The sequence below is a fragment of the Haliaeetus albicilla genome, chromosome 6 (genome assembly GCF_947461875.1).
Source record: "Haliaeetus albicilla chromosome 6, bHalAlb1.1, whole genome shotgun sequence".
Lineage (NCBI taxonomy): Eukaryota > Metazoa > Chordata > Aves > Accipitriformes > Accipitridae > Haliaeetus > Haliaeetus albicilla.
The window spans coordinates 7,911,298-7,926,600 of NC_091488.1; the positions used below are offsets into that span (position 1 = coordinate 7,911,298).

The 15,303-nt window shown below is 34.7% G+C and overlaps 1 protein-coding gene across 1 annotated transcript in view; it reads right to left on the reverse strand.

Annotated features, from left to right (window-relative positions):
- CFAP47 (cilia and flagella associated protein 47) overlaps window positions 1-15,303 on the reverse strand; it is a 334,652-nt gene that overhangs the window by 293,085 nt on the left and 26,264 nt on the right. Inside the window, exons 17-21 of the mRNA XM_069784915.1 lie at window positions 14,381-14,503; window positions 12,868-12,999; window positions 11,559-11,636; window positions 10,857-11,001; window positions 9,191-9,285 (exon numbers count right to left, since the gene is read on the reverse strand). Of these exons, the coding sequence (XP_069641016.1) occupies window positions 9,191-9,285; window positions 10,857-11,001; window positions 11,559-11,636; window positions 12,868-12,999; window positions 14,381-14,503 (573 nt within the window). The remainder of the gene's footprint in view (window positions 1-9,190; window positions 9,286-10,856; window positions 11,002-11,558; window positions 11,637-12,867; window positions 13,000-14,380; window positions 14,504-15,303) is intronic.

Consider the following 15,303-nt stretch of genomic DNA (forward strand, 5'->3'; position numbering starts at 1 on the left):
CCTAAAACATAAGAGATGTTTGATAGAGTAGAGCTGAATATATGGTTATTTGGTAACCCTGGGAGCTATTAAAATAGATATGTAAGAGAGAACTGTAAAATGAACCAATACCCGAGAGAGCGAGAAAAAAAAAACTTTACAGGACTCTATAGATCAAGCATCTTGTACAACAGTCACAACACAGACACAATCCAAGGATTCTGTCACACTCTTTGGCTGTACAAGAAGTTTGCTACATTTGGTACAGTGTACCCAGAACACAGCTTCAGAGGTGTAATATGCAAAATGCTGCATAAATAACCAACTTCTCCCAAGCATTATGGGTCACTGTAAGGAGAACAGAGAGAAGATGACTGAGAAGATGTTCTGAGATTGCTCCCAGCCTTGGCAGCTCCCTATAGCCAGCAGGTACTTCCGTACATGGGTAATTGTAACACTTGAAACACCATTGCCAAGAATTACAGTAAAAAAGTGAGCTAGAAAACCCTTTCCATCCCTAGCATGTATGACAGATATAACAATATAATGACAGTAAGTTTTTAAAGTCTAGTAAGATTAAAATGCTTAGTCTATAATAGATATCATTACATCATTGGCTATGCAAAAGAGTACAGTCTAGCACTGCAATTGTTCTTCATCAGTGCTGTTATGCTTACTATGTTTAGGTCAGACAACAAAAGGCAGAATCCCTTCATCCCTCTCCCAAAGAAGCTATTCAAAATTTGTTTTTCATCCCTGCTATCAGGAAAATTTGGTTTAGTCTTATTATGCATGAAGGGTTTTATTTGCTAAGAACTGGCAAATAAAACCAAATATGTGCAAGACACTCAATTCACTACGTGTAGGACAGGATGCTCACTGAAAATCTATATTTGCTTTGAAATACAATGGTGCAAATTCAGAGCCAACATAATTCATAGAAATGTATTTATATGAGAACAAGTCATAGACCTTTTGTTTCATTCACACATATCTTTGCCTCATTAACTGGACATTAACTAACCTGTACTACAAATGAAAAATTCTTTAAAAATTCTATATACATAGAAATCATATTGTAATTCGTAAATATACACACATACATACACACACATATTATTGAAACAGAATTAAAACTTAATTTCATTTTTTTAGGACTTCACTTTGCAAGTAAATCATTATTTTTCTTTTTATGCATATTTTAAGAAAAAGAATTTATGTTGCATTTTTAATCTTTAAAACTCCATAACAGAAAATTCTCTCTTGTAAGTTTATATACTCCAAAAAATTAATGACGATATTAAAAAACCAAAAATCTTTATACTATTACTGGACTTGCAGTTGCTTTTTAAATAATTTATGAATACTTTACAGTTATTTACCTATTCAGATATTTTTCTGAAGCTGCATTTAACTTCATAAACCAGAGAATACATAGAGGGGCAGGAAGCAAGCAGCCCAGAGAGAGTTCTTTCACAAACACTCAAGGTTGTTTGTATCATTAGAAGAAATATTTTTCCTGTCCTGATTTACGCTAATTATGCACGTTAATTGGAAAGGAGGCATCATCTACAAAGTGGAAGCCTTAGCAATTAAAATACTTCAAAAGAAGCTTTAAAAAGACTAGTCACGTGAGACAGCGGAGGTTTTTGTTATGCCATCACATAGAACACCTCCAAAGGATTCCAGAAAAGTACATGCTTGTGTAGGCTGCCACCAGTAGATAACAATTCTTTAAATAAAACTGATATTCCTGCAAACTTTTATTTAGAGGGCATTTTAAAACACCTTCCAATTTTTTTGCTAGAATTGCTAAACAAATAAAAGTTGTTGATTTTAACAAATCTGTCTGATAAAGAAAGCTGTGCTACCAAAACTCATTTGAATCTCTAAAATAGGTTTGATACAAAGTGCATCGTAGCTCTAAGCCCAACATTGCAGAACGAACATAGCTGAATGCTTTCCTGCCTCAGGCCTAAATACTCAGTATACTGAAAGAAACAAAAGGGGAAACAACTATGCCATCAACCATGACAATTAAAATGATATTTTATATAAAATTTATGCATAAAAAATAAACAAACTCAAGCACAGTTGTCAGGTTGAGGGGGGAATCGGAGAGTAGAAAACAAAAATTAAGTTATTTTTAAAAAAACCTTTCCAAGCAGTTACTTCGTTTCTATCTTTACTAAGTACCCCAATGCAATGATATATTTTATGCTTTATAAAATATAGTTTGCTAATTATTATTGTAATACAGCATATATTCTCAAGGTTGAGTAAAAATTTTGCTGTCAAATCCAGGAATCATATAGTTTATTTAACACAAAGAATATGCGACATTTCCCTAAAATTGCAGTGCTTGCTTTCACAGTACAACTTCACAGGGAATTGCAAATACATCAGTAAGCTAATTTATGACTTAAAACTAAGTTAAAACATCTGTAAAGGCTAATACTCTTATACTTATTTATCATATAATAACATGCAGACTGTTCAAATATCTTGAAGCGTTAAAACTCATTGAATTTTTGTGTAAAGGCTGATTTTGAAGTTTATTTATTTATAGCACTAACAACATATGGATTCAGCAATATTACGAGAGAAAATGTAAAGTACATTAGAAAAAAATCAGTTTGATTCAAATCTCAATCTAACTGCAAAACTAAGGGTTTATGTCCTGCAACTGTATACAACGTACATTCTCAACCTCCCCTCAGATTTAACAGGAGCTTTTCCCTAAAACACATTTAAATCCTTCATGCAGCCTAAATTCTCCAGCTTTATATCACAGATAAGCAGCTTTCCACAATGAATAATGTAACTAGTGTTCAAAGCCATCATTCAAAACACTAAAATAAAACTAAATCTTTCTCTTGCATACTGTCAGAGAAGATGCACCAGCAATACCCTGTAATTCCACAGCTGCAGTTTTTCCACAGAATTCCTTTCCTACATGGTGAATTCTGTTCTTTCATAAAAAAAAAAAAAAAGAATTACATCATTAAAAATGAAAAAAAAAAAAAAACCAAAACAAAACCACCTGTCACTTCTCTACAAAAAGCTTAAGCAATAAGCTCTGACAGGTGTGACTCGTTCTATTAATCTCAATCAAAGGTCCTCCTAGGCATCATTATTACACAGATGTGTATTTTGTCTTTTTCCCAGATGTTGGAATTTGTTATTTTTCAGCAGGGTTAAAAAAAAAAAAAAGAAAGAATAAACGTCATTTTGAAGCAGTACACTCCTGCACCTTGCTTTACCTGCTTTCCTTACCAGACCATGCATGACTCTGCTGCTACCAGGCAGGTCATCCAGCCTGGAGAAACACCGTAACAGCTGAGGAACAAAAATGAGCAAATATTTAAAGTGACTACATGCTGCCTGTTTCCCTGGCACAAATCCAAAGGAAGGTTACCTGGACAGGTAGTTTACAGAAAGAGAGCCATGGTCAGAAAAGCCATGCTTCTATGCTTCTTGGACAGTACAATTTAAAACTCAGTTCAAAAATAATCACTGCTAGTAATCAATCAATAAATAATATTAGTAGTAATAATTCTTAGCTCTGTCTCTGGATAGGGATGAGGGAGCTACAAGAGGTATTTGGCCAGATAGTCATGGGGGTTTTTGTTTAGTTTTGCTTGGTTGGTTTTTTTGTTTAATTACCAGAAAATCTTTTTCTATTCAGCTCTAAAATGAGAACCCTGCCTAGCCTATCAGATGTTCAGCTGGCTAAACCTCCTTATGCTGCAGTGAAAAAAACCTAAAACATAGTTGAAGTGTCTCTCAAACAAAGTTATATCAAAACAGAAAAGAAAGCAGTATACAGCCCGTATACAAATATGATATTAAGTAGTATTTGCTAGCTTACCTATTTATATATATTTTTGTATACTGCTTTCACTTACAGCCTTGACTTTCACAGCCAAACACCAAGGTTAAACTCTCTCCAGTGAGGTGGAGAGCCCTTTCACCTCTAACACCTTCTGAGACGCTGGAATAACAAGAAGGCACAGCCAGGCCATGTCTGAGCAGCATCCTAGCCTCATATATAATGCATCGACTTCATTTCACCACTTAGAATATTGGAAGAATTATCTCAAAATTTTTTAGATATTTTATAAGCATGCCAACAGACTTATTCTCTAAGAGCATCTTTTGATGTCACATGTATTTGTAGAAATTAAGTTTCAGTGAGAATTGTAGGAGCTATTCAGAGTTCCTATGTATTTACTTCATTTGTTGATTTGAAGCTTTTTGAGGCAGAAGGAAAGCTATTGCCAAGTTGATTTTTAGCAGGAGAATTCAAGATTGCATTCAAGACTAAATTACTTGAAACCTTACATTAATAATTCAAGTAGTTTTAATAAAATTTTAAAGCATATTAAAATAATTTCATGCTTTCGTGATTATTTCTTTTTATCAACACTTCTGAATTATTTTAATTTTCCTTGGTTCTAGTATCTACTTTCTTTAGCAATAACATCAGTATAGTGGGGTTTTAGGGTTTATAGAGTAGCATTATCAGTAACAACTACAACAGCAGGAAGTTTTAGTAGAACCAGAAGGCAGATAGAAAAGAATGCAGCTCAATGGGATGCAGGTTTGTAGCAGCTGAGAGGTAAGCTGGGTAAGAGCAGTTGTCCAGAAAATGGTGATGAGATCAGAAAAAACAGCTGTTCAAGTGCAGAGGCAGAAAAAAGCACTTGCAACTGTGAAACCTGAATAGGGGAAGCTCAATATACAGAGAAGATTAGATTTTTTTCAAGACTGGAAAATCAGGAAAGCGAAGGAAGAAATCACTTGAGAAAAGGGGGAATCTAGATGAGGTAGAATGATAAAAGAATTCTGATCCAATGGGGAATGTTTTAAGAATCAATAACTACTGAGATTTTCTGATCACAATAAGAGTTGCTGGTACCTGGATCACTTTCTTAACAGAACACTGCTTTTTATTAGCATGCTACTTCACAGGAGTTTAATTTAAGAAAAGCTACAGCACCCCAGGGGGTACATATACTTCCAGATGCTTCCTTTAGTCACGCCATACTTGGCAACACATTTAGTTTCCAAAGTTAACTTCATTTAACATTAGTCAGTGCTATTGCTGCCAGCCATCAGTACTGCACTAACTCTCAGTGATGTTAACTTGTGACCACCAGTGGGTTGTAAGTTTTAAGTGTATTTGAGCATGTCTTGCTTGGCAATAAGTAAGCTGCCCCCTGACAGGCGGGCAGTAATACACTTGGAGCAGAAGGAAAGCGTTGGTTGTACAGTGAGCTTACCCAGCACCAAGGGCAAAGGGAGACAGAAAGACTGTGAGCACATGGAGAGAAGGGGAAACTGAAATAAAGACATTTCATTAAAGCAGCAGTTATTAGTTGCTTATGAGGTATAAGGTGCCCTAGGAAAATTTCCTTTTTGAAGTTCTTTATTCCCTTACTTCTGCACGAAGTTGCTCTGTTTGCCAAAAAGTTGTTCTCAAGACTGGAAAAACACTTAGACCCAGACTTAAGAAAGGATGACATCAGAAAACCCCATAGGGAAATCAATAACCAATAGATGCAATATATTCTGCAGTCAAATGTAAGAATTTTTTTTCTAAATTTGTATCATAATTAAAGCAGACTGCTGACTCGTATAACCTTGTCTTCAGTTAGGTTACCATACCACCCGTATCAAATGACAGGTGGAGATGCTCATCAATAACAAACAGTAATACCGAACAGTAGTTTAGATGACAAGTGAAATTAAACATGAAGAACCATCTGCTATTTCAGCAGTCTTCAGAAGTATTAATTTAGTTAATCACTTGAATTTACAGCAGTGTCAGTTGCAACATTTCTACTCTTAATCCATCCTGCAACTTGACAAGGAAAGAAAATAGTAACAGACCTCAATTGTAATAATGGGAAATTGAGTACTGGGAGGCAAATAAAATCCCTGTTTTGATAGTTGGGGCTAGGAGGAAGGCATTTAGGATTTTAGAAAGTTGATATTTCACAAGTCTGTAAATGGGAATGACTGACCACCCACTACACTCTTTTCCACTACAGTGGAGAAAAAAGGATCACTTTGTACAGCAGCACTATTACCAGAGAAACCCAATGCCATAAGCAAGAACAGAGCTGTCAGATTTCAAGTTATGGCTCCCACCAATATGTATGTGGTTTAGATCTTGTACACAATTGTGTGCTTTTAGCTACTGAGATTAAAGGAAAAAAAAAAAAAAAAGAAAACTGCATCTACAGTGTAGATTAGAAATACCTCTGTTAAATACTTGACAAGACTTAAGTAAAATTATTTTATGACAATAAATTGAAGTTGAGGCCTTGGAATTAAAACTACTGTTACCTGTTAAAATCTTACACATAGTACGCATCCATAGAACAATATTGCTAGACCCTATTTTAGTATTTCTAGACCCTATTTATAATTTTTAACTCAGTATATTTGTGACATTCTATTTTTATAGAAATCCTAACTGAATTATCTGTATAGATGCTGAAGAAAAACAAAAATTTAAAAAAAAATTAAGCACTGGCTTAACTAATATAAAGTATTAGTTGTACCTTCATTACCTTGTTCTCATCTAATGCACAAACTCAACTCAACTTGAACGCCTCAAAAGTAAGTATATTCTATTCCAAAGTAATCAAATGACACAAAATGAAGAACAGAAAAGAACGGAAACTTGGGAGATTTGGAAAGTTGTCACAGAAGGGCTTTACAATTTTAGCAACCATTTACTTTCTCTGTTTAGTATTATATCTGTGGCTTACTAGAAGCTAACTGGCAGTTATGAAGCAGCATTTTGTTTCTCATTTCTATTGACAATCTTTCAGTTAGAATAAAAAATTTAAAATGTTGTTGAATACTTACGATTTTAAGCTGAAAAATGTTCTTTGAGAGAATGCTGTTACAATAGATTGCTTTTGCAAATGAAATATGCATCTCAGAGGACTTTACCGGTAAAATAAAAATCAAAACTAATTAAGTTTCAAAGCTTGGCTGTTAAGAACAGTAATAATATAAATGTACTCATTAAAAGGTCAATTGATCTTTTCCCCATTTTTGTTTTACATGGCTCTACACTATTTTATGCATTTCTTTTTATTTATATGGGAAGCTAGCTTTCCACATTCCAATTTCATCATTTTAAGCCAAAAATCTATATCCCTTTGTATTAGTTATTGTTTAACTGGTTTGAATTTCACATTTAGCAAGAGAGAGCCACTAAAAAGTACTGTTATAATTACTAAGAGCCTTAACACTGGCCTTACTGGGGCCAGAATTTTGTCTCTGGAGCAACAACATGCTGTTAGAATATGATATTACAATGGATAAATGTGATTGTCTGACAGATGACTTGTCCACTTGGGACAGAGTGAAGCATTTCTGGTGATGCTTGTCCAACCCCTTCTTAAGAGTCTTCAATAATGGAGATATCTTATCAAGTAATTTATTCCAATATCTGACTCCTTTTGCTACAATGAGTTTTTATATCTGATCTAATCCACCTGGCGTAATTTAAACCCACTACTCGTTACCTATCTACTGCAGTGAACAAGCACATATAAAATATATTCCACAGAATATTGGAAGTTAGTTCCATTTTTTACACAGTTTGTGCTTCTGATCGTTTCCATTGCTTTCTTTTGGACTTTCTTTCCAAGGGAAATTTTCCCACTTCTTTCTTTAAGTGTGGCATCCCAAATGGGAAAAGTGTTGCAGGTGAAGTGTTATCAGCACTGATTAGAATAATTATTTTACTTGTTTTACTAACATTATTCCTATTTATATAAATCAGTATGGTGTCTGCCTCTACTCTTAATTCTTGTTCAGCTTGTGATCTATGGTGCCATACACAGATTACTCCAACAACATTATCTAGTCTGCATTTCTATTACTGACCCTTCCTACTTAAATTAAAATTTCAGCATTTTTCCCTCCTGACTTTCTCTCCAGTTTGACAATAGGTCACCGGGTGATATTCTGTATGTACCATATTGCAAACTATTACATACTTTCCCAACACTGTATCTACTCTAAATCTGACTACCTTGTTTATGAGAATGCTGCATCAGACAGTGTCAAGATACTTAAAGATACAACATCTACTGCTTCTACCCTAACTTCAAGGCCTGCTATGCTATAGGAGTAAATTAATTTGGTTTGAAATAGCTCATTTTTTAATGAATCTATTGACTCGTGTTCTGTCAGGAAAAATTGTCTCAGAGTAGTGAATGTGCTATAAATTCACACCATCAGTTACTTCACAAGATCTTCCATGTGTACCCAGAATCTAAGCTGACAGTAATAAGAGGAAGAAAACCAGTGTTACCAGACACAGCCTGCAATATGCAAATATTATTTGAATGATGCTTTGAACAAAGGAATTCCCTTTTATTCAAAACCTAAAGTGCTGGGAAGGAGAGAGGGGGAAAAAGTGAAAAAAGAATATTGTTGACCCTTCCAAGATGCATTGCCTCTGATATTAATTTATTTTTTTAAGGTAAAAATGCAGCTAATGCAACAGGTTTATGTGCTGTAGAAGTGGTCCCCAGCTGCTTGTTCTAAAGCTGGTTCATAACATCAAAGACTAAGTTTTCTTCAAGTTCATTGTTCTCCAAATATGTGGAAACCCCAAACCCTTCATTTCTTAAGTGTTGTTCAATAGGTTTAGATTTACAGTTTGCTATAGCGCTTTCTACTGACACCTACTGCCAATAAAATACTATTTTCCTGATATAAAACTAACCCATAAAGTCTCATATCTTCAATATATTTCCCTCAAATAGCTCAGTCAGAAAGAAACTTTGCCAGTCTTTATGACACAAAACTCCTCTACTTTTGCAGTCCCTTGGTCATCTAAGAGTTAAAGCACTAACAGCTGCAAAAAGAAAATGGCTGCCAGTTTGTCGAATGATTTAATGAATATGTGGTAAGACATTTCAATTTAAGTTTATACCTTTTCCATTTTTAAGTAATTGACAAAGTCTGTTTTCTTTGTGTACACAAACATTTAAGGAAAGCAGCAAAAGATATATAAAGGTTATTTCAGAACTTGTTTTCTTAAGAATTGGATTACTATTATAAAACTATTGTACACACTAAAATGTGCATCTAAACCGTCTATATTCTTTCACTGTAGAAATATCACAGAGCATGCTTTTAATTTAGCATAATCACCACTGCCCCATAAACCTACCTCTTTTGGCATGAAGGACAACAAGCATTGCAAAGCTGACTTTCCCTTTAAGTTAACCGAATACAAATAAGGCTTTGAAGAACAGCAGTCAACCACTGTCAAACAAAATTCAGAATCAAATTACAGATGTTGTCACACTAAATATCAACTTTGTAATAGCTGCAGTACTTCAAAGTGATTTCCAGCCTTAGGTATCTAGATATCTCTATGGTAAACATTTCGCACAAAGTTACAAATTAATACAGTATTTCTCACATGGATTCTGCAGGTAATTTTGAGAAGTGTTAATCACCAGAAACTGTCATTAAAGTTATTGATTTGGGAGAATACAATATTTCAGGAAAAAAACCACTGACATTTACCTTTGAATAAAAGTGTTAAGCAAAAATAGTTAACTAAATAATGAAAACTAATACCACAGGGAGAAAAATAGTTGGCTGAAACTGCTTTTCTGAATTACTTTAGGCATAATCTACACTACAGAAGTTTACTAGTAAGGCTTGCTTCATTTTTCAGACTTTCACGTCCAATTTTAAGGCACTGGCAGAAGCATGGGTTTCCAACAAACAAGGTAACATTCCTCTGAGATCAGTACTCATCCTGAAACACCAGGATCAGTATTCATCCAGTATTCACCATTTGAACAGTACTGGACCTGACTGGATGTCACATTACTTGTTTCAAGCACAAACTCTGATTTAGAAATTATGTGTAATGAGTCAATTCCCGTGCTGGCTAGTTAGTTGCCTGTTGTAGACAGTCTTACATTTCTCTTCCAAGTTAAGATGACTAACCAGGAGCCCTCACCTTCCCTTTGAAGTCCACCACATGGTAAGAAAACCCCTCTGTTCTTGTGAGATCTTTTTTTTATCATCATCCACACATAGTTCTACATAAAGATACAAATAATATTACAATACTGTCTTGCAAAGGAGAGTCCTGATTTCCTGAGCTTGCAGGGACAAGAGGCCATATAAGCATAGCTGCAAAATTCTTACATGAATAAAGATGTTGTAACAGCAAAGGAGATTCCAGGACTGAAGTAAAACAGGGATGAACAACGAGTCAAGGATAAGAATCTGCAGTAGTTCTATCAAAACAACAAAGAATAGCAATCTAATTCCACATATTGCCCCAATGTCATTCCGAGTTGGTCATCAGGCAGAACAGAGGTCCTGTGATTAACCTGCAGACACCCTGTACCATTAGGAAAACAGGGAAGTCCGGACCCTTATACTCATGATGAATTTACTGGAGGGTAAATATTGTCAAAATATGGGTAAAAGCCCATGAATAGGAAATGAGTAGAGTTGTTTGGCTTTGCTTGGTGTTTTTAAATGTGGGGGGTTTTAATTTGAACTGGTGAGAGGGTATTCAAACTTTTTTTTTTGTTAACATACTTTAGCATCTATAGAAAAAAAAAGGAAAAAAAAAAAAATCTACAGGCAACCTGACATTTTCCAAATGCTTATTTTTGGCAAATGTCATTTTACAGGCAACCCAAAAATGTCTCCTCTTAATTTATATTAAGCAGCACTTGTAAAACAATTGCTTTAGGTTTTCTTAAATCAGAAAATTTGTATACCAGAAATAGTCTGACAGATTTTTCTCTTAGCATTATCCATTCCTTATCTAATTAAAATTCTGATATAGCAAAAGCAAATACCTGAATGGTCATTAGCATTCAATTTAAAATCCTTATACTTAGAAAAATCAAACTCCACTCTGGTACATGCTTGTCCTTTGTTCTGCAGCAAAAAGGGAATTGATTTTGTAGAGCCGACATAAACACCACTAAAGTCAAATAGTTCCTGTAAGTTTAAAGAAAAAAAACTCAGGTCAAAGCACTGTGAAGTCAAGTTTACAATTGAACAGAATGTGAAAAATATAATTTTTCAAAGATTCACAATTTATAACACAATAACAGTCTTGGTTAATCAATTGTCTTACATAAACCTTATCTTTAAAATCTGTCCAGGACATAAAACGCAACAGTTTAGAACTCAATACATAAGTCCAATTACACCATCAGGAAAGTTTTCATCATTCAGTAAACAGATCAGTGGATTCCTTTTCCCCCTTATTGCATTTTTTTCCTATAACTACCTTACAGAAATCCTCTCCCTTTTAAACATACTTTTTCTGGATTATCAAGTTCAAAAGGTAAAGCTGTCAGCTATCATTTAGTGCAACTGTTATATGTACACTTAGTTTTTAATTTCTTTTCCTAAGTTCCTCTCTTTGATAATTTTCTCAGGAAGTTAGTCCAGGAAAAAATGAGAAATATGAAGTAGGGATGAGCCACTTAGACATCTAGATAAAGCAAAACAGTATCAATCTTACCAATTGCTACAATTTCTTCACTTACCACATCAATGTTTATTTCAGGGATCTCTACAAATCCACCAATCCTAAGTACTAGTACTCCTGAATTTCGCACTGCTACCTAAGTGAATGGACAACAGTGTGATTGTTGACAAGGCCTTTTTAACATCATTATCTCACCAAATCTGTCATAATTACACAGAAAAAAAAAAGTTTAAAAAGAAAGGAAAAAAAAAAAACAAACAACCTACCCCACAGATATAGAGTGGAAAGAGACATTCAGCATAATTTGTAATGAATATATGAAAATAACTCTGCCCTTATAATATAATGCATTTTTGTTATGGAAATATAGAGGTAAAGAAAATGCCTTCATTTTCTAGAACATATATATACAGATTCCAGTGAGATGTGGCTTCAAAGAAGAACCAATCATGCCTCTGTGGCATACCATATCTGGGATAGTCATAGCTGTCAATTTAAAAAAACAAACAAACAAACAAAAAACAACAAAGTTTCAGGAAAGACCAGTCTTCTGCAGACAAAAATAATGTTGCAGGAGGCTGTATCACTGGAATGAACAGTTTTCTCCAACAGGAGAAAGCTGAGTGGATGGGTTAGATCTATTCAGCATCTGTGAGGATTGGAAAGCATACTACAACACAAATTGCTGGACAGAGGTGCTGGTACAAAGTAGATACTATTGTTCTGAGCAACGCTAAATCTGTTTTAGAAGTGGGAAAAAAAGAAATGGATACTAAGTTTAGCAAGCATAATGTAGGCAGCCACAGAAGATGGCGAATCCAGGATTAGAGTCAGAAAAGGTAGCAAAGATCAGCCCCATGATAGCATCCTTTTTCCCATTCTCACTTATCCGACCAAGGACAAGTTCAGGTAGCAGGCATGCAGAAAACAAAATAGGATTAGATGTTTATTGCACTATTATCAAATCAAATCTACTAGTGAGTCCATCCCTGAGATGACCACAAAAAGAAGTCAAGAAATTAAAGACACTACAGTATTCCAGTCCTGCTCCTCCACAGATCATAAAAACTGCAGTTATGTCTACATGATCGCCTGAAGACAATCATGTTAGTTTCAACAGCTTGCCAGTGGTATTATATGAACCAGCTCAAACAAAGAGGCTGTTTTGATACTTCAGAGCAGGACTGAGAGAAAATAACAGAATAGGTTATAGCAGCCATCAACTGCTTAAGAAAACCTTTTTTCTTTTTTTCCTTAAAAAGCATTAGAACACTGGAGATAAAAATCCAAAAGATGCTCAAATGTACACACATAAACAGACACACAATGTAACACTCAAAAGACAAAGTTCTTCCAGTTTTGCATACCTCCACTCTCGTGTCAAAACTCATTTTTGCATTCGGAGTGAAACAGATTTTGAGATCAGCATGGCCTCCCACAGGTATCACCCCTTCAGAAGGGGTGATCAGCATTCCAGGCAGTGGGTTTGAATCAAGAACCTTCAAACACAAACATGAAGCATTAATAATACTGAAAAAAGGAGGAAGAGTGTTTTGGTTTGGGGTTTTTTTTAAATATCAATATATCTACCATGAAGATTTTATATTCCTACAAGGAGAACCTTCATAACATATCATGCTAACTTGGACTTAGAAGTTTGGGGCAAAAATACAGGCAAACAAAATAAAGTAACAGATTCCTAAATATGTTGACTGTCAGTTTCTACTATGAAATAATTTTTGCACACCAGCTGGAAATTTCACAGTCTGGTTTTTGGGTTGTTTTCATGAAGTTATTAAAATTAAGACTTGCTATCTAGCAAGTCTCCAGAATATTCTGCAAAGCATTTTTTTCAGTGACAGATAAATTCCTAACTTCTTTTTTGACATTCACAGTTAGAAGATGGGACACACGATCCTAATAGTGTAAAGTTCAGTAATAATACTAGGAGTAAATATTCAGTTTGCCCACAATTATTAAGGACAAAAATAGAATTTGTTCTCTTCTAATGCACTCCAAACAGATAACTTTTCAAAGTATAGCTACACAAGTGATAATGACCAAGACCAACCAGCCATCTCTTGGCTTAAAAGTAATTGTGAAGGCTTAAAAGGCCGGGTATGTTTGCTTGTTTGTCTTATTGATTATGCTGATTTTATTCCTTCAGGCCCATCCTCCAAGAGTATAGTAATAATACTTGTTATTACAATGCCCAGCTGATAAACAGAGAAATATGGTACAATTCAAAATAAATTAATCAAGTTTCTTAGTACCATAATAACGTAGTAAAATAATTCTGAAGATTTAAATGAAAATTAATTTAGTAAAGCAAAATAATCTGTGATCATCACATCTGTGGTCAGGAGAACGAATGAGATTAGGTTTCGTACTAATTCATGTATTATGTCTTTACCCACTCTGGCATCCTTCTCATCTCTTAACCAATTCATAATACAGCCTATCTTCCTCTCAGATGTTACTCTAGCAAAGTAATCACATTTGCTGTGACCAGCCTGGGTCTATGCATGCACTGACCAGGCAGCCAGTATGAATAGGATGACTAGCCAGTTTGCTCTGTCTCTCAAAATACAAAACCCATGCAAGCTGTAACTGCTTTTTCACAGGGTACACCAGTATGTGGTTCTACCCTCACCACTTTGCTTGTCTGTCAGTCCATCTATCCATCAATCCAAATTTGACAGAGGGACAGAATTCCTATTCACATAAACCTTGTTTATTCAGAAAACCAGACAAAAAAATTAAGTAGGTGTGTATCTAATAACTGAGAACAGAAAACTGTAACATGATCTGATAAAATGAACTCCCTTCCTTTCTCCCCACCCCCAGAAATCAAATATGCTAAAAATAACTTTAGTTTACTTGGAAGTACGCATGATTGTGTCCTATGTTTTGAAGAATGGCTGTTCTACAAGTAGATAAACCCACTGGACTATGACTGAAGGGTATCCTTTGTTCCACAAACTGAACTTTAGTAGTACCAAGCTATAAAAAAAGAAGAGAAAACAAACAGACTAAATAACATAATACTAAGTACAAATAAATAATTCAGCCTAATTTTCTTTTCATTACATAATGAGCTAATATACTTGTGGAAATGCATAAATTTAAGTATTCAAATAGACAAACACAGTTTAAATGTGAGACAAGATTTACTCAATATATTGAACTTATCTAGATTTAAAGTGAACAGACACAGTCCCAGAGATATTTCTGGGCTAATTTCAAGACAAATATTTTAATTAAATTTAATTTAACAGCACAAGCTCCATGATTTTTTTTTTAATCCTAAATGTGTGATCAGGACAAGAAATTTTAATAGCGGTAGAAATGCCAATATTCTAATTTACACACATCCTGGTTTACATATGGCAATTTCCAAGGCTTCAAAAGAAGAAGAAAAAAAGAAAAAAAGCTACTGGGGGGTGGGGGGGGGGAGAGAAAGCAGGCACATCAAAAGGAAGGGAAAAAGTTTTCTTAGCTCCCAAAATGGAAGTTCTAGAGCATGCAGCCAGTAGAATACAGTGAAAAAAGAAAAACATCTGTCTCCTTCACACTCCCTGGCATGTAACATATGATGACAAATGATTAATTTAATCTGAATTTTGCTGTTTAGAAGACTATCCAGAACATTGCTTTTCAAAGTATCAAATACCATATTCAAATAACAATACAAAATTACATAACAGCCTGTTGTTACCCTGAAGCTCTGAAACATACCTTCCCACACACACCTTGATTTTTACCCCTGTAATATATATCTGAAGAACTATCATACCACCTTC